We start from the raw sequence: 25,975 nt of genomic DNA on the forward strand, positions 1-25,975 counted from the left end.
CAGCAAGGACCAAAACAAGCCTGCGCATGCGACTCACCTGCAACAAGGGTTAACAAACCCTGAGTACAAAAGTACTCAACAAGACTAACCCGACGTAACAGGGGTGCAAGACTTTTAAATATGCAGGGGTTGGGGCAAGGTAAGGATGTAGCAAAATTCAAAGTCCTTTGCCAAAAGCTTACTATTCTTCATTCTATTTTCAAGTTTTACCCCTAAGTCCTTTTAGTTCATTATCTCAACTAAATGTACATCTCCCATATTCCATTCCTTCTCATTCCATTCTTTTCTCATACTTTAGTAATTCACCAGTCCTGCATTGCTTCTGTAATGAATCGAGTCTCCATATCCGCGGAGCACCGGCAATTCGAATTGATTCAAGTCCCAGCTGGGGATTCCTTATCACACGACATATGTAGAACTTAATCTTGCATACATCAACCTCGCTACCGGATCCTCCTATACTAAGCTGTCTCCACGCCACCCGAGAGCACAGCACACCTCAAATCCGGCCACATTCCAGCCACGAGGGTACACGCTACTCCCGCCATCTCTCCACTCCCAGTGCGTGTGCATTCGTCTTAGTATCGGATTAGCCAAAGTAGGCTTACCGGAGTATGTGACCAGTACTACAAAGTGTCTCGTTCAGAAGATCCACAATGAGTGGCCTTTAAGCGACATAGTCGGCAACATTACCCAACATTCAAGATAAGTTACCCGACTAGTCTCTAGTTCATTCTATCTTCTTTCTTTCTTTGGCCAGTATGCCATCTTTGATTGTATCAAAACTTTTACTTTGAAAGCCTACCATAAAGCATACTAAGCATTCTACGCCTTTGTAAATGAAATCATCTTCAAGGATGGTAAACAATTAACAAGGTAGGTAATGCATCAAGTAGGTAACATTTGATTAAATCAACTTAATGCAATACGTAACATAGGTGATAAACTTTTCAAAGTAAACAAGGTAATGGTTTAATGCATAAACCGGGGCTTGCCTTCGTTGACGATCTCAGGTTCCGGATCCGTACCGCAATTATCGAATCCCGTGACAACTGGGGATTCTTCCAGAACTTGCTCAACTAGAATCGTTTTACTCTCGGGTTCTACATGAAACGATAACATATGCCTTAACATGATGATAATATAAACATGATGCTTTCATGGTACATGAAATGTAAAAATACCCCACAAATGATTTTATTTCACGGTACAGTTGCAAGCCAACAAAACCAACTTGCAATCCTACCATCAAGAACCACACATGTGACTTGACCAAATGGATCTTGAAACCCTACTAGTCACAAAACATGACCAAAACAAGATCCAACACTAATCAAACACTTAGGGTTTACCTTTATTTATTTTTGAATTAATTTGGAATTAAGCCCAAAAATGAACTTGTTCCAAATGACCTGAAAATTTTATGTAAGCTTCCTCATGACAAATTAGTGTACCAAAACAAATTTGATAATTTTTGGAATTATACAGTGACCTACAAAAATCATGGAAATTGCATTTTTCAATTAATGGACTGAATATTTGAACATTATAAATTTATTCAAATTTCAAGTTTTAAATTTTTAAATCATACTAGAACATGTACAGAAGCTACACACAAAATTTCAGAATTTTTGGAGCTATCATGAATTTCCTACAAATTCCCAAAATTTTAGCACTATTCACAAATTCAGAAAATAAAAATTTTCACTGTTCTTCTTCCTCACTCGCACTGACAGGCGGTCCCGCTCGTCAGTGACACGAAACAAGACACGGCGGCGCGGCCAGCTCCGACCAGCAAAACACGTCGGTGGTGATTCTCCGGTGAGACGGACTGCACCAACGTGATCTACACCATGTCGCGAATCTAACCCAACCCTCAGAAGAGCAACAGGCACACCAGAAGGAACTCTACGCCGACCATGGTGACTCGGACTCGACGGCGGTCGACGTAGCTATGGCTACGGTGCAGTAGAGTCAAAAGAAGAGCGAGCATCACGCTCAGGAGCTCACCGTGATCACGAGGGTGTACTTGATGCAGGCGGAGACGTACTGAATCGCCCTGGCCACGGTGAGGTGGGTCGCGGCGGAGCTTCGCCGGCTCCGAAGAAGACGACGTCGCGCGGTGGCGCTGGACTGCCAGGAGCGCCACGATCAGGCTTGGGAGGAGCAGAAAGACGAGGCGAAGCTACTGGCGGATGCTACTGACTTAGGATGCGACGACGGCGGCGAATTTCGCGAGCGCAGTGAGGTCGTCGGCGGCGAGCAGAGGCAGGAAAGGAAGAGAGGGACGACGACGGTACGGCTATATATAGCCGGGAGGAGCTCGTCTGGCTTCGACAGCACACGACGAAGATGCCACGGCGATGGCAGCGTGTCACCACGCGTGCAAGCGGCAAAGAAGGTCGGCGGCAAGCAGCTCGGTGGTGGTGGCGTCCTGTTCCGGTTGGATTTTGAATTTTGAAATAATTACAGAACTGCCACTGCGTCCATTTTTCAAATTACTCACAATTTTTCTAAAGAAGTTGAAAATCTCCAAAAATGAAAGTTGTTCAATTTTTCAAACTCTACAACTTTGCTTCTAGGAACATTTTCAAATTCTGCCTCCATTTTGAAATTTGAATTTGGGGTGCATTTGAGCATTTGAATCATTTCAAAATTACTCCAAATTTTATATGTAAACTTGAAAAACTTTGAATACCAAAGTTGATCCACATAAAATAAACTCCAACTTTGCTTTTTGCCTCTACCCCAAATTCCACATGGATTTTGAATTAGTCAAAAGGGGCAAAAAGGACTTTTATAATTTGAATATGAATTCAAATTTGATTTGTCTTCCTTTTACTTAAATTTTGATTTTTGACCAGTAACATGGCCCATTAGGGTTATTTAAGTCAAATGACACATGACCTCACATGATCACATGAATTTTGACCCTTGTAGTCATGATCTTTATTTAGGGTTTTGAATCACATCACATGAAATAACAACATTATGAAATAAACCTTATTTAGTGAATGCATTCAAAACTTTATACTATATGAATGCTTTGCAATGCATATGATGACATGTCAAATTTTAGTACTAGGTCAAAACACCAGAGGTGTTACATCATCTAACTCCTTACCATGCCAGATACGTCCTGAGAAAACACCTATGCAAGAGCAGGAGCTTGACAGTCCACTTAATGACTCTGTCGAAGGTGATCCTGTTGCCGTCGACACTCAGACTGTCGATTCCCCAGTTCGGCATACAACTGATGGTAAGGAAGTTATATGTTCCTTTTATTCTTCTGCAATAATTATGAACTAAAAATTTTCCTTGATATTGCAGATACCAATGCTGAAAGCTCAGAGCCGATTCAACCAGATGTTATTGGTGCATCATTAGTTGTTCCTTCTCTTCAGATAGAGGCTACTACAGAGAAGGTATTGTATCCTTTTCACCATCCATTTGTTATGAACTGATTTAAACCTCCTAATTAAGATTTTCTTATACACAGGCACTCAATCTTCTAGCCCTGAGTTACTCCTTCAATCTTGAGGAGTATCTTGATGAAGATGAAATCAGATCATCAGCCACCTCCTCTAAGGAAGCTTTGTCAGAAGAGACCAGAAATCAGCTAAGAAATATATTATCAATGTTTGAGAAGAATATAGCCGATTTAGTCCAAGACACCGATTTAATGTGGAGAGTCTTCTTGGCTATTAAGGGTAACCCATCCCCAGTTTTTTCCAGAGTCTTGTCACCTTTATCTACGTTTGAAGATCAGGCCCTGACGGTGAAAATGGCTTAGAGCGATCTGTCCGACCGTGAAACTTTATTGGCCAAGAGGAGCTCTAATAGACAAGAGGCCAAACAGCTGACATAGTTGATTGATCATTTGAAGAATTCCTCTCTCAGTATCGACCTAGAATTGTCTCAACTGGAAGCCAGGCATGCAGAACTTAAGAAGGAGCTAGAAAACATGAAGGCTACCATTGATCGTCATAAGTCCACTGTTTACACCGAAATTTGGAAATAAGGTCACGGTGATTCAAGCTCCCAAGATCATGTCGTCAAGAAATCATTTACATGCAGATCAAAACTAGCTGATTTGGATGCAAGAATTATAATTGGCTTTCTTCAGATAGCGCTAGCAGATAAGGACAAAGGCTACAATCAGCGCCAGGACGGAATGTGATGGACTCTCAAAAAAGGGAAAGATTAGAGTCCAAGTTATCTTAAATTAGGAATGTTTTCATTATACCAAAGATTGTATTGAGTCATACTCGAGTAAGGTTCGTTTTAGGCTCCGGGTATAAATACCAAACCTCAGCTATTGTAAGGAACAACCAATCAATCAAATACAAGTCAATTACTTTTTTTGGCTCCGGCCACACCTTAGGAGTAGGAGTAGAGTAGATCTCGACGAGTTCTTCAGCAAGTACGGCTGCATCGATCCGATCGACCTCCACTGCTTGTTGTAAGTACCGTTATGGTTAATACCTCTATTCGTATGGCTGCATCGATCCAGTCGACCCCCACTGCGGCTCTAGTATAAGCTAGTTATCGACTCTTGCCTAATTTAAGTATGGCCTGTGTGATTCTGCCTCACACCCCACTGCTTGAATTAGATCAAGGTCAAGTTATTGGCCCTACCTTAGTATGGCAGTCTTTAGTAGATTCATTAAGTTACCAATATTGCTTATTGCTTTCATTTTTTATCTAATTGCAGCAATATCACTCTGCCCGATTGAGATTGATCTAGATCGGCCTTATATCTTGTTTAACTCATCGTTTGCTAATCTAAAACTGATCTAATCTACATCTTAAGCGATGAGTTATGTTTTTATCGGCTATTCTGCGTCAATCTTAATCGTGCATAGCGTGCGGTTAAGGCATGTTCGATCTTGAGTAGATCTATCGATTAGCGAGAAGAAGTGTTTGTTGTCCTACACCAAAACACGTGACAACACAATTATTCAGAAATTTCCACTACCAAGAGTTCTACTACACGGACAGACAGATACAGTCGAAGCTGAAGAAAGGCGTTTCTTCACGAAAGCCATAGACAAGTCTGTTTGTGATGCTCTATCAAGCCGCAATGAAGCTTTCGTTGACGCATTTCATGACGCCATGAAAGAGGTGATTCATGGAATTCCAGTTGGTCAGGTTGGATCGACATGTTATAATATTCCAGATCTGTTGACCCAAGGGACTAATCAAGTCGATACCAGTCATCAAGAAGCAGCACCAACTGATAATGGTGGCGTCCAGACACTTCAAGGTTCATCTAAACAAACTCTAGATACTGCTACAAATCAGATACAATACAATCCTAGATCGTCAATGCAGCATGTGCAGCAGCCGGCGGGGCAAAGTCAACTAGATGATCAATTTTGGCACATCAGGCCACGTACCGTCGTTGGCTCAGAAGATAGCGCCGTCAATTCAAAGGATCCGTAGAGATATAGATCCTTATGTCTATAATCAGAGACTTCAAGCAGCAAGTCAGCAAAGGACCCAACAGATTGAGATTCCACAAGGCTATCACTATGGCATGGATTATAACACCCTCCACATGATACCAAATCCAGGATATCAAGGCACACGGGATTTCAATCCACAGATGGGTCAGCAAGTACCGAGAAATCCAAATCCGTAGGCTAACGAGTTGCTGCTCAAGGTGACTGAGATGATGAAGAATCAGTTTGGTCTAAAGCCAAAAGGAATGACTTTTTTGTATAAACACCCATATCCAGAATGGTATGATTTAGTCGCTCTTCCTGCAAATTACAGGCTCCCAGAGTTCGCCAAGTTCACTAGTCAAGACGGTACAAGCCCAATAGAACACGTCAGTCGATATCTTACACAATTGGGCGAAGCGTCAGTTGAGGAAGCCCATTGAGTTCGTTTCTTCTCCTTGTCCCTGTTAGGGCTAGCCTTCACTTGGTTCTCGTCATTATCAGTCAACTCCATTACCAATTGGGCCAACCTGGAGAAGAAGTTTCATACATATTTTTACACTAGGACTAGAGAGAAGAAAATAACCAATTTAACAACCATGAGACAGAGGACTACTAAATCGGACACTGAATTTCTTCAGAGATTCCGAGAGACTAAGAATCTGAGTTTCTCGTTGAGCTTGGCCGATGATCAACTAGCTGCTTTAGCCGTCCAAGGAATACTGCCGATGTGGAAAGAGAAACTGCTGGGATAGGAATTTGACAACTTGGGTCAATTGGCTCAACGAGTGGCAGCACTTAATAGCTAATTCCAGAGCATACGCAGAGATACCCGATTCCAGAAAGTACCTCAGTGGCCGAAGCTTACGATCCATATTCAGTCGATGACGGCTATGAAGATGAAGAAGAGGTTGCTGCAGCTGAATGGAATTGGGGCAAGAAGGCAGTGATGGTGCCAAATCCTTAGGAAAGAGGAGTTAAGGAGAATTATGACTTTGATGTTACCAAATCGGACAAGCTCTTTGATTTCTTGCTTGAGAAAGGGCAGATCAAGTTGCCCGATGGTCATGTCATGTTGCCCCCTGATCAGTTGAAGAACAAGAAGTTCTGCAAATTCCATAACGCTACTTCTCATTCCACTAATAAATGCAGAATCTTCAGGAAGCATATACAGAGAGCTATTCAGCAAGGGAGGCTCAAATTCGATACACCTCGGAAGATGAAAGTCGATGATAATCCTTTCCTAGGAGATCAGGACATGGTTGATGCTGGGCTATTCAAAGGAAAAACCAAGGTCCTAACATCGACCAAATCAAGAGAAGCTGGGACAGTCGATCCCGAAATGCAAATATCGGCTGATGAGTACAGAGAGATTAGAAGACGTCGTGCCGAACAAAAGAGTTGATACGAGCAGAGGAAGATGTCGAAAGCAAAGACATCAAAGCCACAGGTCACATCTTAGATTCTGTTGAATAAATGGCAGCGGTAGAAGGAAAAGGATTATCAACGTTGGTTAAAAGATCAAGCATACCAGCATCAATTAGAAGAAGAAAGGTGTGAAAGGGAACAAGTTGAATTACATTGGAATTGTCCCTTCTTTAGGCATTGCTAGAATGAAGGTTTGAAGTTGCCTACCAGACACGACTGTCCATAATGTAGCAATCAATATCGAGAGTATAGGCAATCTCGAACCAACTGCCGGTCTATCCATGCTCAAGATACATATCATCATAACACGGACCGGCGCTTAAAAACGAAAGTGTTCATGATCGATTGGGAAAAAGAGTCGTTGGACTAGACTGGGCTGATCATAAAGAGGAAGGCACTGAAAGAAGATACACGTGGCAGGAAGGCCAGTGGTGCCTAGGAGATCTGACGAGAAGCCAAAAGAGGAGGGTGCAACACCTAAGTAATAGAGAGATAGAACAGGCTCAGGCACCCGGTAAAACTCAAGTATGGCGTACCAAGCAGATAGCTGATAAGAGGCAACCATCGGCTAATATCCAAATAGCTTTTCTGTTACCATCAGAATTTAGAGCTCCGGCAGATCAGGAAGTTTATTCAGACTACGATGAGTCAGAGTATGAAGAGATGGTTGCCAAGTTAATAGTTGTGTAGCAAGCAATATTTGACAAGCCAGTCAAGCATCGGCACTTAAAGGCTTTATATATGAAAGGTTTTGTTGATGGGAAGCCAATGAACAAGATGTTGGTGGACGGAGGTGCTTCTGTCAATCTTATGTCATACACCACTTTCCGTAAGCTTGGCAAGGGATCGGGAGATTTGCTTGAGACTGACATGATGCTTAGAGACTTCGGAGGAAATACATCCAAGACCTAGGGGGCAATAAACGTCGAACTGATAATCGGGAGTAAAACTCTGCTCACCACGTTCTTTGTCGTTGATGGGAAAGGATCATACAGTTTACTCGGCCGTGATTGAATTCATGCGAATTGCTGCATACCGTCAACCATGCATCAGTGTTTGATTCAATGGCATGGAGATGATGTTGAACTGGTTCGTGCTAATGAGTCCGTAAGCATCGCAACAGCCGATCTAGTCTTTTAGGAACTAGGAGATTTCGAATGTTTCTCTGGCAAGACATGGGAAGGAGGCTTCATTAAGATCAGCAATGAAAGCCAACAACCGATGCAGGCGATCGGCTCTGAGAGTTTTTTATAGTGGAAAAGTGACAGCTTCACGTCGACCGTTGTATCAAAGGAAAAATGAGTATTAAGTCTTGGAGATGGGTTTTGGGCCGACGTATGTGAATGCTGAGTTAAAGTGTAAGTGCAACTCAGAGTTAATGGATTTGAAGAAGTCATGTTTCGCTTAACAGGATGTTCGACCTGGGTTGATTGCTCGTTCGACTTTTGATGTGAAAGTACACCCAGGCAACATTCGATAGCCGATTCACTCTCGGCTCTAATAGCCGATGCTAGGAGGGTACCGCCTCTAGTTCAAAAAAGTAAATATCTCCAAAGATAGTAATAGCCGATATGATATGTATCGCCTATAGAGCAGAAACAAAAGGCAAAAACAGTCATACGCAAAGATGTCACACTGAAGCACAATCATAAAGGAACAGGAGTCTACATTCATCAGTTTATCCTTAAGTACAAACTAATCGAAGATCTTGTTCACCACATCCTGAGCGGGTATGATGTCTGCGATGGCCTCTGCCGCTGCGGTAAAATCTTCTATCAGATCTTCATGTCCCTTAGGGCCATCATCGGTCGGGAAGCCAACCTCCATGGTATGGAGATCATGCCTGATTTGGACCTGCACCGCAGTTAGTGCCACCGCCGCACCATGGTGAACGCCATGGAGAGCAATCTCTTGGACGTGGGCCGAAATGTCTTGGAGACGAACGTCAATGGGGGACCCCCTCGCATTGATGACATCCGCGGCTACATTCGCCGCCAACCGAAGAGATTCCAGTTGCACCATTTGAGCTGGCAATTGCAGAAAAATATCAAGACAAAGGCAACAAAAATCAAGATGGAAACATTCATGGAGCTCATCTTACCTGCTATAGCGGCGTCAAACTCAGTTAGCCGCGCTCGAACAGCGTTGGTCTCCTCCTCCGCCGCATTAAGAGCAGCCTGGAGGACTCCCAGATGGATCTCCAGCTGACCGTTGTTCAAAATCGCCTTGGAATAGCGGTCCTTGGCCGCCCTCCATTCTCGGAAGAAGCGCCGGGCATCATCGCCGTCATACGAGTTGGAAGAACTCAACGATGAAGCCGATGTGAAAGATGTAGCGTCAGCGGGATTGTCAGTCCTGGAAAAAGGGTAAAGGCCGCCATTCACAATGAGCTTATAGGCAAGTTAGAGCAGATCATCATCATGAACAGGGGTTGCCAATCTTACCTTGTGCGTTAGGGACGCTGGTTCATCGGCATGTCTTCTGCCAGGATTTCCTTTGCTGCGCGCTTACCTTGATTACCTTCGCCGGCCATGAGGAATGACTGAATCTACAGAAAGAAGAGTGGAACCGCTGCAAGGTTTTGGCAGACGGAAGAAAACGAAAGAACAGTTGCAGATAGAAAGGTGTTTAAAAACCGAAGCCCTCGGATGGTATTTAAAGGCGTCAAGTGAAGAGGCGGATGCCTCGGGACGCGCAAAAGGCAACTACAATTAATTGAAGGCGAAACGCCACTCCACGAATGCCGAAGATAATACGGCGCCATATAACTGAGGATAGGAGATCGAAGGGTTCTCTTAGTGAAAGCCGTGTTTTTAGACTTGATTGAACTAGAGGTCTGGATCGGCTGTATTAAATTGGCTCTTCAGCTAAAGGAGGAGACAACGGAGAATATGATCAGTTCTACACGAGAGATGCTCTCGAAGACATACTTATGACGACCAAGAGGTGAAACAGCCGGTATGGTTGCCTGACCAGGAGAAACCTTATTGGCTCAGGCATTACGCGCTTGGTACATTTTGGAGGCACTGGGAGGAGAAGAAGGATTCGGCAAAGCAATCGAATGGGGAATATTTGAAGGAATATTACCCTAACGTTTGGATTTATGCTTGGCAACCAATTTTCACAGCTAGCCGATACCAGAAGGGTATCACTTCTAGTGCAAAAATAAACCCAGGAGGGTAAAAGACCAGCACAATGTATATCGCCCAAAGTGAACACGAACGAGGTATGAAGCACGGAGCAAAGGAGAATCACTCAAGGCGAAGAAGTTGTTTGCCAAATGTCACCTATTACAAACTACAGGTCAGGAAAAACTTTGCTTACTATATCATCGACCAGGGTATTGAAAGCTACAGAATTGGCGACACTCATAAAATCCTCAACCAAGCGCTCATGCTCCCCAGGGTATACTGCGTCTAGAAAGCCATGGGGAAGAAGCTAAAGATTATGACCCGAACAGGCTTGGGCAGCAGCCAACGCCATGGCGGCTCCATGACAAACTCCATGAAGGGCGACATCCCTAACACGATTCAGGATGTCGTGCAAGCGAACCACCGGAATGGCGCCCCTAGCATTAACAAATCCTGCCGCATGATCCGCAGCTGATCAAAGACTCTCCAGTTGGGCGGATAGATCTAAAAGATTCAAAGGGGAGATGATCAGAGCCTTGAAAATGAAACTGAAAGAGAGAGGAGGATATGACATGTATCTTACCCATAATCCTAGCCTCGGCCTTGGTCAACCTATCCTCCACTGAATCGACCCTGGGAGGTGATCGACATCTAGCCATGACCAGGGCCAATTCTGCGAGGGAGAGGCATTCAGCGAGGCTCTGGCCATGCCGATCGATGGAGGCAAGCAGATCATCATTGTCAAACTGCCACCTCTGACGACAAAGGAACTGGCGACGAGCGGTCGACGAAGACGGCCCTAAAGGTCGAACAGAATCAGCCCTATTCCCCAAGGCAGTGAGGGCATCACGAGATGCACCCTCTTGATGATGGATGCGCTGGTATGATGATACAGATCCATCGAGACCCTCCACAGCATGCAACTTGCTGTTCTCCATAATCTCAAACCTACGAAAGAGCAGGAACTGTATAAGGATGTAGAATGTTTGAGGCAAAGAGGGTTGTTGTTAGATCCACAACCATAGCCCGTATATATAGCCCTAGGACGCGGAAAGATAGATTTCGCCAAAGATGTGAATCGGAAACGGAGGCAGAACGACACTCTAGGAATTCAGGGGACGGATAACGAAGAGATAACAGACTCGAATTTATTACTTCCCCAAATTACAAAATATCATGGGGTGGATACATTGACAAGGGATTAACTCACCAGAACTTCTTTGGATTGAAGGAAGTCCAAATTTCCACAAGGCCGAAATTCATTGTGAACCAAGTCACATCGGCCCATCAATAAAGTTATATCCAAGAGAAAGAAAGGTCGTCCGCCTAACATATGCTCAACAGATTTCTCAATAAATTGAGGAACTATGGGGAAAAAGGCTGAGGCTTTCCCGGTGGGCGTTTAGAGGAATAACAAGGGGAAGGTGATCAAACATTCTAGCCCTTGCAAACACTAGAACATCTTCATGAGCATGAAGAAAAGACTCAGGTGATATCACAAGGATTCTTCTAAATGCAATGACTGGTCTTCTTGCTCAACGAGGCGCTAGGATAAGTGACGCAATCACCCTATGGACAAGAATTTTTCTAGCCGCTCAAGATCTTCATAACAAGAGGGCAGACCATGGAGGGTCTAGCGAAACTAGAGGCACTCGAGAGAGTAGATGGAAACAGAGCATGGCTGAATTGTTGAGTTGCTCTCGCTAGAGTTAGATGGGTGTTTTATAACTAGCCCGAGAAGGTAAATCCAAAAGCCCGTGAGGCTCCGTAAAACTTTTTGAAGCGTGGGATCATGAGCTGACATAGGCGACGACAAACAGTAGACCCCTGGTCAAAGATTCTTTACCCGTGACGGTGGGCCTATTGCAAACACAGGCATGGTAATTTTGGAATAAAATTTCTTTTATCCTAAAATTGGGGGCATGTGTTTACACCGAAATTTGGAAAGAAGGTCGTGGTGATTCAAGCTCCCAAGATCATGTCATCAAGAAATCAATTACATGCAGATCGGAACTAGCCGATTCGGATGCAAGAATTATAATCGGCTTTCTTCAGATAGCGCCAGCAAATAAAGACAAAGGCTACAATCAGCGCCAGAACGGAATGTGATGGACTCTCAAAAAAGGGAAAGATTAGAGTCCAAGTTATCTTAAATTAGGAATGTTTTCATTATACCAAAGATTGTATTGAGTCGTACTCGCGTAAGGTTCGTTTTAGGCTCCGGGTATAAATGCCAAACCCCGACTATTGTAAGGAACAACCAATCAATCAAATACAAGTCAATTACTTTTTCGGCTCCGGCCACCCCTTAGGAGTAGGAGTAGAGTAGATCTCGACGAGTTCTTCAGCAAGTACGACTGTATCGATCTGGTCAACCTCCACTGCTTGTTGTAAGTACCATCATGGTTTATACCTCTGTTCGTATGGCTGCATCGATCCAGTCAACCCCCACTGCAGCTCTGGTATAAGCTAGTTATCGACTCTTGCCTAATTCAAGTATGGCCTGTGTGATTCTGCCTCACACCCCACTGCTTGAATTAGATCAAGGTCAAGTTATCGGCTCTACCTTAGTATGGCAGTCTTTGGTAGATTCATTAAGTTATTGATATTGCTTATTGCTTTTATTGTTTATCTAATTACAACAATATCACTCTGCCCGATTGAGATTGATCTGGATCGGCCTTATATCTTGTTTAACTCATCGTTTGCTAATCTAGAACTGATCTAATCTACATCTTAAGCGATGAGTTATGTTTTTATCGATTGTTCTGTGTCAATCTTAATCGTGCATAGCGTACGGTTAAGGCATGTTCGATCTTGAGTAGATCTATCGGTTAGCGAGAACCGTTTCATGGCCCATCATCATGGCCTATGGGATTCTGCCTCTCACCCCACTGTTGGCACTGTGGAGTGGGGATCGTTGGTTGATAGACCCGTTCCTAAGAAGACACGACCTTAACTGTGCCCTATGCCTGAATCGGCTGTTTAGCCGATATCGAATGCTTTCACGAACAGTTCACATCACGAGATCGTTGAAGTGGGGATAAGTTGAAAGATGTGTTAGGCCCACGATCTTGTTATTGTATTACGGCCTGCATGATTCTGTCTCATACCCCACTAATATTAGTAATGAGTTAGGGTCATCGAGTCTATTGTTGTTTCTACGGCCTGCATGATTCTGCCTCATGCCCCACTGGTCATGGTGATAGATGAGATCTAACATGTTCATTAGATTTATCTTTATTAAATGATTAAGTGATGTTGAATTGTTTCTTTATATAAAAATGAGTTCGGTTACTCGTAATCATTGGCTCAGTATGGACCGATCATCGTTGATATCTTATTGCCATTGATTAATATTCATTTAAATGATGTTTATCCTGAATGATAACCGATTCTCTTCACACGACCCCATGAGCTCTAACTGACTTATTCTCATGAATATACTAGAATCGGCTATTTAGCCAATTTCCTCTCATATCGACTCTCACAGCCATACATTCGGAACTGTCTGGCAACACTGGCAAGTTTCGCCCTCAATTACTGATGAACTTTCTCTCCTTGTCAATTGCAGGGTCAAATTAACTAGCACACCTCAGGAGGATTGCGCAGGATCGACCATCCCTGCGCTAAAGCTAGGTGATCTGCTCCATCGAGCGAACCCTTTCGGCTTGCTGCGTGTGTCCTCAGCACGGGATGAAATTCTGTGTCGACCTCCACTCTAGCTCAAATACCCGATGCCATTAAACAAAAGAAACAAGAACTGTTGGCCAAAGTCAGAGAAGGCAAAGTCATCCGAAGTAGCCTCGAGAACATTCCTGGATCAGCTGAAGAAGACAAGCAACAAATTACAGAAGTTGAGGCCATCCGGCTAGAAGTGTTGAAAGCAATCCAGGATGTTCTAGACTTGTAATTCGTGTAGCAACATATGCCTTGTGTAGAATCAATGACAACCATACTTTCCATCACCTTATTGTACTTCTAGTTTTTGGCTAAAGAGCCGATTTAAAAATAGTCGATTCTAGACTTCCAACCTTAATCCAATTAAGTCTGAAAACACGGCCTTTACTATTAAGAGAACCCCTCGATCTTTTATCCTTAGTCACCCGGTGCCGTATTCTCTTCGGTATTTGTGAGGTGGCGCTTCACCTTCTATTAATTATGGTTACGTTTTGCATGTCCCGAGGCGTCCACCTCTTCGCTCCGTGGCTTCAAATACTAGCTGAGGGCTCTGGCCTTGAACCCATCTACACTTGCAACCGCTCCTATTCCTTTGCACTTCTCCGCCCTCACAAACTCTATAGCATCCTTTTCCCCTTCTTGTAGATCCAATGGCTGGCGAGGACAGCCAAGGCAAGCGTGCAACGGAGGAGATTCCAAAGGAAAACATGCCATCGAGCCAACGCCTTCGATGCATGAGGCGAGATCGACATCTTCTATTTGTGATGATGAACTATTCTGATTTCTCTATAGATTCATTTTGAATGACAGTCTAAGTCCTCTTTCCAGCGCCAGCGAGCCCTCTGACGCTATGTCTTCTATGCCGACTTCGTCGTCGGATTCTTCCGACTCCTACAACGGCGACGATGCCTGGTGTTTTCTCTGAGAGTGGAGGGCGGCCCAAGACCATTATTCCAAGGTGACTCGGGAGAACGGCCAGCTTGAGATCCATCTCGGCGTCTCCCAAGCTACCCTCTGTGCCGCCGAAGAAGACGCCAGTGCCGTTCGGGCACGGCTGGCCAAATCTGACGCCATGGTGGTGGGTAAGATGAATTCTAGGAATGCTTTTATTCTAATTTCCATTGTCCTTTATATTGATAACTCTCCTATTTCTGTGATCGTCAGTCCTAACGGTGCAGTTGGAGTCCCTTCAACTGGCGGCGAACATAGCCGTGGATGCTGTCAATGCTCGGGGCCCCCTCATCAACGCTCGTCTCCATGATGTCCCAGCCCGCGTCTAGGAGATCGCTCTCCATGGTGTCCGTCATGGTGCATTGGTGGCACTGGCTGCGGCGCAAGTCCAAACCGGGTATGAACTCTATGCCATGGAGACTGGCTTCCCGATGGGCGACGACCTCGAGGAGCATGAAGATCTGATCGAAGAATTTGTCGACGCGGCTGAGGTTATTGTGGACATCACCTCCGCTCAGGATGTGGTGAACAAGATCTTTGATTAGTTTGTACTTAGGGCAAACTAATGAACAAAATCTCTTGCACTTTCATGACTGTGTCTTAGTGTGATGTCCTTGCATATGTCATGATTGTCTTTGTTTTTGCTTTTGCTCTAGAGGTGATACATATCGTATTGGCTTTCACATCATCGAAAATCTCCATTCTTTGAACTAGAGGCGATACCCTTCTGGTATCGGCCATTAGAGCCGATGACTAAATGAATCGGCTGTTAAGTGTTGATCAAACGCTAAGATAATATCCCTTCAAATATTTTTCATCGATCGCTATTGATAGGTTGCACCAGAACTTTTTGAACCAAAGGTTAAAAGATCGATCGATCTAGGCCAAGCATCTTATTAAGCAAAACAAAACTTCCTTTAATAGATCTATCAACTCTGAATTGCACTGATGATTTGACTTCGCGCTCACATACGTCGGCCTAAGCCTATCTCTAGGACCAATGCTTATTCTTCCTCAATCCAATGGCCGACGCGAAGCTATGACTATCCACTAAAACAAACTCTCGGAGCCAATCCCTTGGATCGGCTGTTGGCCTTCATTACTAATCTTAATGAAGTCTCCTTCCCACAGTTTGACAGAAAAACACTTGAAGTCTTCTAGCTTCCAATACACTGGATCGGCTATTGCGATACTCACGAACTCATTAGCGCGAACCAACTCGACATCATCTCCATGCTATTAAATCAGACATTGATGCATGGGTTGATGGCACACAACAGTTGCATGAATCCAATCACGACCAAGGAGTAAACTGTATGAGCATTTTCCATCGATGACGAAGAACGTGGTGAGTAGAGTCTTACTCCCGATTGTTAGTTCGACGTTCATTGCCCTCCGGGTCTTAGACGCATTACCCCCAAAGTCCTTAAGCATCATGTCGGTCTCAATCAGATCTCCTAGTCCCTTACCAAGTTTACGAAGTGGTGTAAAGCATGAGATTGATAGAAGCACCTCCATCCACCAACATCTTGTTCATTGGCTTCCCATCAACAAAACCTTTTACATATAAAGCCTTTAAGTGTCGATGCTTGACTGGTTTGTCAAATATTGTCTGTTGTATAACTGTCAACTTGGCAACTATCTCCTCATACTCTGATTCATTAAAATCTGAGTAAAATTCTTGATCTGCTGGAGCTCTGAACTCTGATGGCAACAGAAAAGCCATTTGAATATTAGCCGATGGTTGCCTTCTATCGACAGATTGCTTAGCATGCCATACTTGAGGTTTACCGAATGCCTGAGCCTATTCCAACTCTCTATTCCTTAGGTGTTGCATCCTTCTCTTCTGGCTTCTTGTCAAACCTCCTGGACACCATTGGTCTTTCTGCCAAACATATTCTCTCTCGTTGCCTTCTTCATAATCAGCCCAGTCTTGATCAACAACTAGTTTTCCAAGCCGATCATGAATACTTTTATTTTTTAAGCGCCGATCCATGTTATTATGATGATACACGTCTTGAGCATGGATAGACCGGCAGCTGGTTTGAGATTGCCTAAACTCCCAATATTGTTCGCTGCACTCTAGATAGTTATTCCTGGTAGGCAACTTCAAACCTTCGTTCTAGCAATGTCTGAAGAAAGGACAATTCCAATGTGATTCAGCTTGCTTTCTTTCATACATCTCTTTTTCCTGTTGACGCTGGTATTCTTGCTCTTCTAACCAACACTGATAATCATTTTCCTTCTACCACTGTCATTTATTCAACAAAATTCGAGATGTAACACGCGGCTTTGTCGTCCCATCTTTTGACGTTTCTTCTTGCTCATATCGGCTCTTTTGCTGACCACGACGTCTTCTAATTTCTCTGTATTCATCAGCCAATATTTGCATCTCGGGATCGACTGTTCCAGCTTTGCTTGATCTGGTTGATGTCAGAACCTTAGTCTTCCCTTTGAGCAGTCTAGCATCGACCTTGTTCTGATCCTCTAGGAAAGGATTATCATCAACTTTCATTTTCTGAGGCGTATCGAATTTGAGCCTTCCTTGCTGAATAGCCCTCTGTATATGCTACCGGAAAACTCTGCATTCATTAGTAGAATAAGATGTAGCAATATAAAACTTGCAGAACTTCTTATTCTTCAACTAATCAGGGGGTAACATAACATGATTATCGGGTAACTTGATCTGTCTCTTCTCAAGCAAGAAATCAAAAAGCTTATCTGATTTCATGACGTCAAAGTCATGGCTCTCTTTTTTTCTTTTCCCCAAGGATTTAGCACCATTACTGCCTTCTTATCCTAATTTTATTCAGCCATAACAACCTCTTCTTCATCGTCTTCATAGCTGTCATCGACTAAATATGGATTATAGGCTTCCGCCATTGTGTTACTTTTCTGGAATCAGATATCTCTGCGCATACTCTAAAATTGGCTATTGAGTGCTACCACTCGTTGAGCCAATTGACCCAAGTTATCAAACTCTTGTCCCAACAGCTTCTCTCTCCATGTCGTCAACATCCCTTAAACGACCAAAGCAGCTAGCTGATCATCAGCCAAGTTAAATGAGAAATACAAATTCCTAGTCTCTCGGAACCTCTAAAGAAACTCAGTGCCCGACTCATTAGTTTTCTGCCTTATGGTTGTCAAATCGGTAATCTTCTTTTCTCAAGTCCCAGTATAAAAATATGTATAAAATTTCTTCTCCAGGTCAGCCCAATTAGCAATGGAGTTAACTGGCCGTGATGAAAACCAAGTGAAGGCTGACCCTGATAGGGACAAGGAGAAGAAAAGAACTTGATGGGCCTCGTCAACGGATGCTTCGCCCAACTGTGCAGGATATCGACTGACATGTTCTATTGTGCTCGTGTTGTCTTGGCCAAGGAACTTAGCAAACTTTAGGAGCCTGTAATTTATAGGAAGAGCGACCAAATCATACCATTCTGGATATGATCGTTTGTACGAGAAGGTCAGCCCTTTTGGCTTCAGACCGAACTGATTCTTCATTATCTCGGTCACTCTTAGCAACTTCTCAGCATTTGAATTTAGATTTCTCTGCACCTGCTGACCCGTTTGTGGATTAAAATTCCGGGTGCCTTGGTACCATAGATTCGGAATCATGTGAAGGGTATTGTAATATGTGCCATAATGATACCCTTGTAGAATCTCTATCTGCTGGGTCCTCTGCTGGTTTGCTGCTTAAAGTCTCTGGTTATAAACAATATGATCTATATCTCTACGAATCCTTTGAATTGATGGTGCTATTTTTGAGCCGACGACAGTATGTGGCCTGATGTGCAAAAATTAATCTGGTTTTGATCTTGCCCCGTCGGCTGTTGCACATGCTGCACTGACGATCCAGGATTATACTGTATCTGATTCATAGTAGCACCTTGAGCTTGCTCAGATGAACTCTAAAATGCCTGAACATCATCATTACCAGCTGGTGCTGCTTCTTGATAGCTGGTACCAGCTTTATTGGTTCCCTGAATCAATAGATGTGGAATGTTGTAACAAGCTGGCCCAACCTGATCAACCGGAAACCCATGAAACACCTTCATGGTGTTGTGGAATGTGTTCAAAAAAATTTCATTATGGTTTGATATAGCATCATGAACAGATTTGTTCACAGCTTCAGTGAAGAAACGCTTGTCTTCTACTTCATCTGCATCTGTCTGCCCATGCAACGGAATTCTTGGTAGTAGATATTTCTAAACAATTGTATTGTCACGTGTCTTGGTGTAGTACAACAAACACTTGTTCTGAAATTCTTCTATAGATTTACTGATAACATCTTTGTCTCCATTAGATAGGTCTTTATAAAGTACCATAAGGATGTCGTTGTTGTTGTGAGCCGCCATGACGATTATGGGGTCCCACTGGACATGCCAGAACATGTGTCGACACAAAAATTCATCTCATGCTGAGGCACACGAGCAAGCCAGAAGGGTCTACTCGATAAAACTGGAGATCCGCCTAGCTTCAACGCAGGGACGATCGATCCTATGTACTCCTCCCGAGACGTGCCAGTCAATTTGACCCTGCAATTGACAAGGAGAGAAAGTTTATCAGTAATTTAAGGTGGAACATGCCGGTCTATGCCTAGACAGTTTCAAGTGTGTCGCTTCGGGAGAAGCTAGACGCGAAAGGCGACAAAATAGCCGATCTGCACAGAAATCGGCTGTTACAGACTGTAAAACTTATGAGTAGCAATTAATTTCATATTAATAGGTATAGTACATGTATATGTAAATAAGATCATCAGCTAGACAGATATTGCTGATGTAAACCATTAAGCCGATGAATCTAATCAAGAAAAGATATAGCACACGAATGAATCGACTATCTGATACAAACGAATCTATAAATGCTCTGAATCTAATCTGTTCCCACCAACAGTGAGGTTCGACCGGATCGATGGTAGCTATGATGATAGTAACAAACTAAAATCGAAGAATCCGCAAACACATTCGTACTTCAATAGGCTTTTCGAAAGATATACTATACGTGAAGGCTCGGGTGAATCGGCTAAAGTAGCCGGTTCAGGTGAAAATGACTACAACATGTGAACAATCGACTATTTCACACGAACAAACCCGTAGACTCCTTAGACTCAACTCGCTATCCCAAACAGTGGGGTTCGACCGAATCGATGCAGCCATGAAAAAAGACGATGAATCAAGCCCTCGAAGCACACAGATCTATTCACGCTTAACAGAATCATGAACACACACCGTAGGCGTTAAGCACAGGCGATCGGCTATTTACCTGATGCAAGCATAGCAAACAGCTAAGGTCACACCTAGCCAGGAACAGATCTACTAACTAACGGTCCCCGCTCCACGGTGCTAACAGTGGGGTGTCAGGTAGAATCACACAGGCCGTGATAACGGGCCACGGAACGGTTTTCGTTAGCCGATAGATCTCTTCAAGACACGGCATGCCTTAATCGCACACTATGTACGATCAAGATTGACATAAAATAGCCGATAAAACATAACTCATCGTTTATGGTACAGATTAGATCAGTTTAGATTAATAAACGATGGGTTAAACAGGATATAAAGCCGATCTAAATCAATCCCAATCGGACGAAGTGATATTGCTATAATTAAATAAATAATAAAAGCAATAAGCAATATCGGTAACTTAATGAATCTATCCGAAGGACGCCACCCTTAGATAGAGCCGATAACTTGACCTTAATCTAGTTCAAGCAGTGGAGGTCGACCGGATCGATGCAGCCGTACTTGAACTAGACAAGAGTCAATAACTAGCCTATACCAGAGTCGCAGCGAAGGTCCACCGGATCGATGTAGCCATACAAAAAGAAGTATAAGCCATGACGGTACTTATAGACAAGCCGGAGGTCGACCAGACCGATGCAGCCCGACTCGCTGAAGAACTCATCGAGATCTAGTCTACTCCTACTCCTAAGGGGTGGCCAGAGCCAAAAAAGTAAGTAACTTGTATTTGATTGATTGTGTCCTTTATAATAGCCAGGATCCAATATTTATATCTGGAGCCTAAACATGAATCCTATTCGAGTACGACTCATTACAATCTTTGGTATAAAAGAGAACATTCCTAATCTTAAGATAACTTGGACCCTAATCTTTCCCTTTTTGTAGAGTCTGATATGCATCTCCCGACGCCAACCATAGCCCATTATCGTTACTTGCTGACGTCATTCAAAGAAAGTCGATTCCAGTGTCTCCTCTAAATCAGCTAATATCAATCTTCATGCAATCAAGTCCTTGATCGACACAATTTTGGAAGCTTCGAGTTCCCGCGTTCTTCTATCCAAATTTTGGTGTAAACAGGTGGGGACCGTGGCACCATCGGTCTTATCCATTCGACCGTTGGGCGAGGCGGTGGTGTGGCAGCGAGCTCAAGGCACACGGGAAACACCGGGGAATCCTCGGCACAGCTAGCGATGTTCGAGTACCGAGGAGTCCTTGACGTAGCTGGCGTTGTCTGAGCGCCGAGGAGTCCTCGGCGTAGCTGGCGATGTCCGAGCACCGAAGAGTCCCTGGCGTAGCGGGCGATGTCCGAGCACCGAGGAGTCCCCGGCGTAGCTGGCGATGTCCAAGCATCGAGGAGTCTCCGACGTAGCTGGCGTTGTCCGAGCACCGAGGAGTCCTCGACGTAGCTGACGATGTCCAAGCACCGAGGAGTCCCCAGCGTAGCTGGCGATGTTCGAGCATCGAGGAGTCCCCAGCGTAGTTGGCGATGTCCAAGCACCGTGGAGTCCCTGGCGCAGCGGGCGATGTCCGAGCACCGAGGAGTCCCCGGCGTAGCTGGCGATGTCTGAGCATCGAGGAGTCCCCCGCGTAGCTGGCGTTGTCCGAGCGCCGAGGAATCCTCGACGTAGCTGACGATGTCCAAGCACCGAGGAGTCCCCAGCGTAGCTGGAGATATCCGAGCACCGTGGGTCGGCAAGGTGAAGTGTGCTCACTTAGTCCCCGAGCATGAAGAATCCGAGCGCCGATGAGTAACCGACGTAGCTGGCGATGTCCGAGCACCGAGAAGTCCCCAACGTATCTGGTGATGTCCGAGCACTGAGGAACCCCTGGCGTAGCTGGCGATGAAGCACGAGTGACGAACAGTCTAGTCAACTAGTCCACGACGAAGTGAGCATTGAGTAGAAGGGACCGACGAACAGATCGATCAACTGGTCGGCGACGAAGTCCATGAACCTAGCGGTCCGACCAGTTGATCGGTGGAGAAGTCCAAGCACCAGGTGGTCCGATCACCTAGACAATGATCCTGCAATACAAATATGTAGAACGGGTAGTACATGATGTAAAAATATATGAACTCCGGAGAAAAATCAGCAATAGCGATGAAATAGCATATGTAGCTTGACGATCAGTTGGTGTGAAGATGTATTTATAATTAATATAAACCGCCCGACTAGTTAGTGTGTAGCTGAGTCTCTAGCCCTAGCTAGCCCGTTAACCATAATGCGGAGCACGGAGCCCGTGTGTGTAGGAAGAAAAAAGCGTCGCTAAGGAGCCGCTGCCGACTACCCATAACGCAGAGGGCAGACGCTCGTGCACGTGTAGGGAGGAGCCAGAGACAGGGCCGTCTCTAGGGACATCCGAGCATCAACATGACTGTTCGGGGGTTCAAAAAATCGTTTGGAGAGCAAACATGGAGAAAACAGCTCGAACAAACATTATGGCAATATACGAAGATTAGAGAATATTTAGAAAAATATTAAAGCGTGACTTAGCTTTAAATAGAACGTCTGGTCGGAGGCGTATGGCGTTATCTGGTCGGCGTTGATGAAATTGCCTAGCCCTCGAGCTTTCCAAACTGTCATCATGGCGGCGGTCGTGGTTGGCATGGCATCGTTCTTCGCGGCGATCATCATTGCGATGCGGTAGGTGGTCGGAATCAGTAGTCCGGGCGACGTCGTCCTTATGTTACTGGTCGGCAACGCGGGCAACTTGCTTAGCAGCTCGCCTGATGGCTGGAACGAAGTTGATCTCATGTTGGAGTAGGACGGACGTAGTCGAAGCTTAGCGGTGTCAATCCGCATGGTGCTGTCGTAGAGGTCCAGAGAGCGTCGCTTGTATATGGACTCTTCGTTGCTTTCTTGTTAGCAGATGGAAATGTATGCACCCTAGGACGTGTACATCTTGGATTTGGATTGCTCAATAGCTTGCTTGCCTATTTGACGTTCGAGTTGTCATTGAGGAGGCTTTGGCCAAACGTAGGGACAGCTTCCAATACAGTGGTGTAACTCGGAGATGCGCTGAATCAACACGGAACCGACTTGACTCCAAAGAGCTCGGCGCTGCGTCGATCCCAGATTCACTCACACCTGCTGAAGGTAGACTGATGCGACAATGCTCGTGCAGAGGCAGGCAAGCCACCACGTGGCGCCGTACGTGCCTCACGTACCCATGAAGTCGACCTCAATGATGTTGTGCTTTAGATCTTCTAGAGTTTTTGCCGCCGTTTGTGGATGGATTCCATCACCAGGAGTTTCTCGAAACAACGACCGGATAGACACGTTGGTCCACCGCGGAGGTTGCCGAGTTGCCATCATAGCAGATTGATTCCATAGCCGGGTGATATCGAGCATGTCAGGCTACTAAAGTACGCCGCCGCAGGAAGTCAAGTTGCCACGAGCGGCATCGATCTTGAGATCTATCTGGTTCACCATAGATCAGCACGCACACCCCTACCTGGCACGCTAACTGTCGATAGAATATCATCGGCAGTCCTCCGATGGGTATCCCACGAAGGTAGATTGATCGACAGAGATGCGTGTAATCGAGAATAAGAAGACAACAGAGACACATGAGTTAGACAGGTTCAGGCCATCAGTATGACATAGTACCCTACTCCTGTGGTCTGTTGGATTATATTAGCTATCGTATGATATTGCGTGAGTTTGGAGGGGATCCCTGCCCGCCTTATATAGTCCGGAAGGCAGGGTTACAAGTCGGTTAGATCTGAGAGATAACCGGAAAGTAATAACATATTACAGGAATCATGGGATCATACGTATCCTAACAGATCTCGTAGTATCTTTAGAATATCTTCCTGGTGTCTTGTGGAAGGCGTCGAGCAGTGTCGTGCCCCACAAGGCTTCGTCTTGTGGACTGTACCGCCCCTGGGGGCGCAGCCCATGTGGTCTGCCGTGGGTATCCGGGGTCATACCCCCCACATCTAGGTTCATGTATATATATTGGATGACATCAAGCTCCTAGATCAGCATATATCAACATACATTACTTTGCATTTTTTCTAGTTGAAGGAAATTTAGATCTGAATCATCCCATAACTTCTAAAAGTCATTCCAAGATCTGAGCATAGGTGCAAATTTTGCTCTGTTTGCAAATTAGTTTTTTAGAAGTACATTTTGAAATGAATAAGCTAAGAAACATTACAGGAAATCAATATATGGATGGAAACAGTACATTTTCATGAGCACAAAAGTTCAGAACTACAAAGTATGCAGTGCAGTGATAGTGTACTATCATGCATCCACACTTGTTACTTAAAATAGGCATCTTTACCTATGTGTAACTGAAGTCACCTCTACTATTAACTTAAAAAGACGAAAGCAGTTCATGAAAATCTAAAAATTGTCATAATTCATAAGCAAATGTGAATTAGGACATTGTGTGGTTTAAATCATCTAACATGTGGCCTTTACTACAAAATATGTGCTTCAATTACTTGAGCCAAATACATCATAATAAGCTATCATTTAAACTAAATCTGAACTCAAAGCAATTACAAAAGAGAACAGCAAACATAGCTCAGGATGTTTCTGCAACCTTTATGAAATAAAACATTAGAAATCTTACATGCAAGCCTCCAAATTTTGCCTCCAAACTAATGCATGAGAGCACAGAGAAGCATGCCTGTTTTGGAGGGCTACAGCAGGCATAGCAGAGTAGAGCACACAACCAGAAGCCTGCATAAAAGAGCAAACACATAGCTTGTATCAAGAGCCCAGAAGTTGCATAAATTGCAATTAAACAGTTGACTTGCATAATTGTAATTCTCCATTTTTAAGATCATAACAAGCTACATTTTCAAATTTCTACAAATTTGTCATATACATAATATATAGAATAAGCGCCTTCAACTTCCTGAACCATTGATATATCCTGCTGCCTTGTGCTGATTGCCTGTAGTTTTTTTTACAGCACACAAAAAGTATGTGCAGTTGGTCTACTGTATGTGTATCTGGTTAGAAGAGCAACATGTAAACCACTAGTAAGAACACACAATGTTTCCTGATGCTGAACTTAAACTATTATCATGGTTCCCCATCATTCAGAAATGCTAACCGAACTTGGCGCATATACAGAAAAAACTCAAGTACAGTTTAATTTTTTATAACCTTCCATTGATTACATGACCCAATTAATTGCAGCCACTAAAAGTCTAAGCAATGGCATTCCATGTATTTATACTACTGTTACTGAATTTATACAATCAACGGATGCTACTGTCATCCATCTACGTGTACACAAATCATTGAATGCTACTGCCTATGTCATATTGCTGAAAAACATATTCAGAAGATGTGTGGCAAACTGTTTTTTTTTTCTTCTGAAGATGGCAAGTAGTAACAGAACTACAGACATCTTGGTTGGGCAAATCCATCTTGCAGACGTAATTGGAATAGCAAGGAAAAATAGAGGAGATGGGGGTGACCTGGAAGACGAAGCGGGCAGATCTGAGGTTGGGGTCGGAGGAGTAGAACGTGGAGGCTCCCGGAACTCGGTGATGGATCCCCGTGCGCCTGCCGCCGCACAGCATGGACGAGGTGCTGTCCGCCGTAGCCTCCCTGCGAGCGCCTCTGGCCTCCCTGCTCGGCTGCTCACGGTCGCCCGCTGCCGCGCTCTGCTCGCTCACTCCGCAGTGCAGGGCCGCTCTCTCCGCGCAGGGCCGTCGCCGTGCTCTGCTTGCTCGTGCCGCCATCGCGCCTTAGGGTTATGGAGTTGGTCCGACTAGATGCGCTGCGTACTGGTACTGCCGACTGCGACTGCGGGATGGGGTTGGCGACATGAGGCGCAGGCCATGGTGGGCCGTGGTGGCCTGGTGGGAGTGGCCGAGCGGGTGGGAGTTGGTCACTGTGTTCTTTTTTCTTTTACAATTTTCCGGTCATCGAGAGGCGCAAAAAAAAAGCTGCCAATGAAAATTTTGTGCGCCAATACGTGCTGGCTGCTAATATTTTAGCGCCAAAGAATAAAGTAATTAGCCTGTTTGCCAAATCTGTCAAAAAAAAAATATAAAGCACACATGAATATTAGTTTACACCCTGTTCGCTTGGCTGATAAGCCATGGCTGAAAGTACCGTTGGCTGAT

General features: G+C 44.5%; 1 protein-coding gene and 1 long non-coding RNA gene across 5 annotated transcripts; both read right to left on the reverse strand.

The window, feature by feature from the left end:
* Positions 1 to 994: 994 nt before the first annotated feature.
* Positions 995 to 25,728, reverse strand: LOC136483760 (uncharacterized). Of its 4 annotated transcripts, none has more exons than XR_010765625.1 (3): positions 25,322 to 25,728; positions 24,463 to 24,572; positions 995 to 1,103 (listed from the first exon to the last, which is right to left on the reverse strand). XR_010765625.1 is itself a non-coding variant. In XM_066480921.1 (3 exons), the coding sequence occupies exons 1-3, from the start codon at positions 25,586 to 25,588 to the stop codon at positions 18,999 to 19,001; spliced, it is 495 nt and encodes a 164-aa protein (XP_066337018.1). In that variant the 5' UTR covers positions 25,589 to 25,728; the 3' UTR covers positions 18,812 to 18,998. The 4 variants fall into 4 exon arrangements, 2 of the variants coding, with proteins under 2 accessions (XP_066337018.1, XP_066337017.1); XM_066480921.1 differs by lacking the exon at positions 995 to 1,103 and adding an exon at positions 18,812 to 19,173 and having other exon boundaries at positions 24,520 to 24,572; XM_066480920.1 differs by lacking the exon at positions 995 to 1,103 and adding an exon at positions 18,812 to 19,173.
* LOC136482069 (uncharacterized) lies at positions 8,602 to 10,280 on the reverse strand. Its single transcript, XR_010764948.1, has 3 exons — positions 9,317 to 10,280; positions 8,974 to 9,227; positions 8,602 to 8,899 (listed from the first exon to the last, which is right to left on the reverse strand). It is a non-coding gene; the product is annotated as an uncharacterized lncRNA (long non-coding RNA).
* Positions 25,729 to 25,975: the final 247 nt, after the last annotated feature.

The sequence above is a fragment of the Miscanthus floridulus genome, chromosome 9 (genome assembly GCF_019320115.1).
Source record: "Miscanthus floridulus cultivar M001 chromosome 9, ASM1932011v1, whole genome shotgun sequence".
Taxonomy (NCBI): Eukaryota; Viridiplantae; Streptophyta; class Magnoliopsida; order Poales; family Poaceae; genus Miscanthus; species Miscanthus floridulus.

Bases quoted from the DNA above. Each gene is read 5' to 3' on its own strand.
- LOC136483760 (XM_066480920.1), bottom strand. From the start codon at position 25,588: ATGGCGGCACGAGCAAGCAGAGCACGGCGACGGCCCTGCGCGGAGAGA. The intron at 24,573-25,321 runs GTCACCCCCATC...TCTTTTATGCAG, and splicing joins CTGCCCGCTTCGTCTTCCAG to GCTTCTGGTTGTGTGCTCTA. The intron at 19,174-24,462 runs GTAAGATTTCTA...TGTCAATTGCAG, and splicing joins CAAAATTTGGAGGCTTGCAT to GGTCAAATTGACTGGCACGT.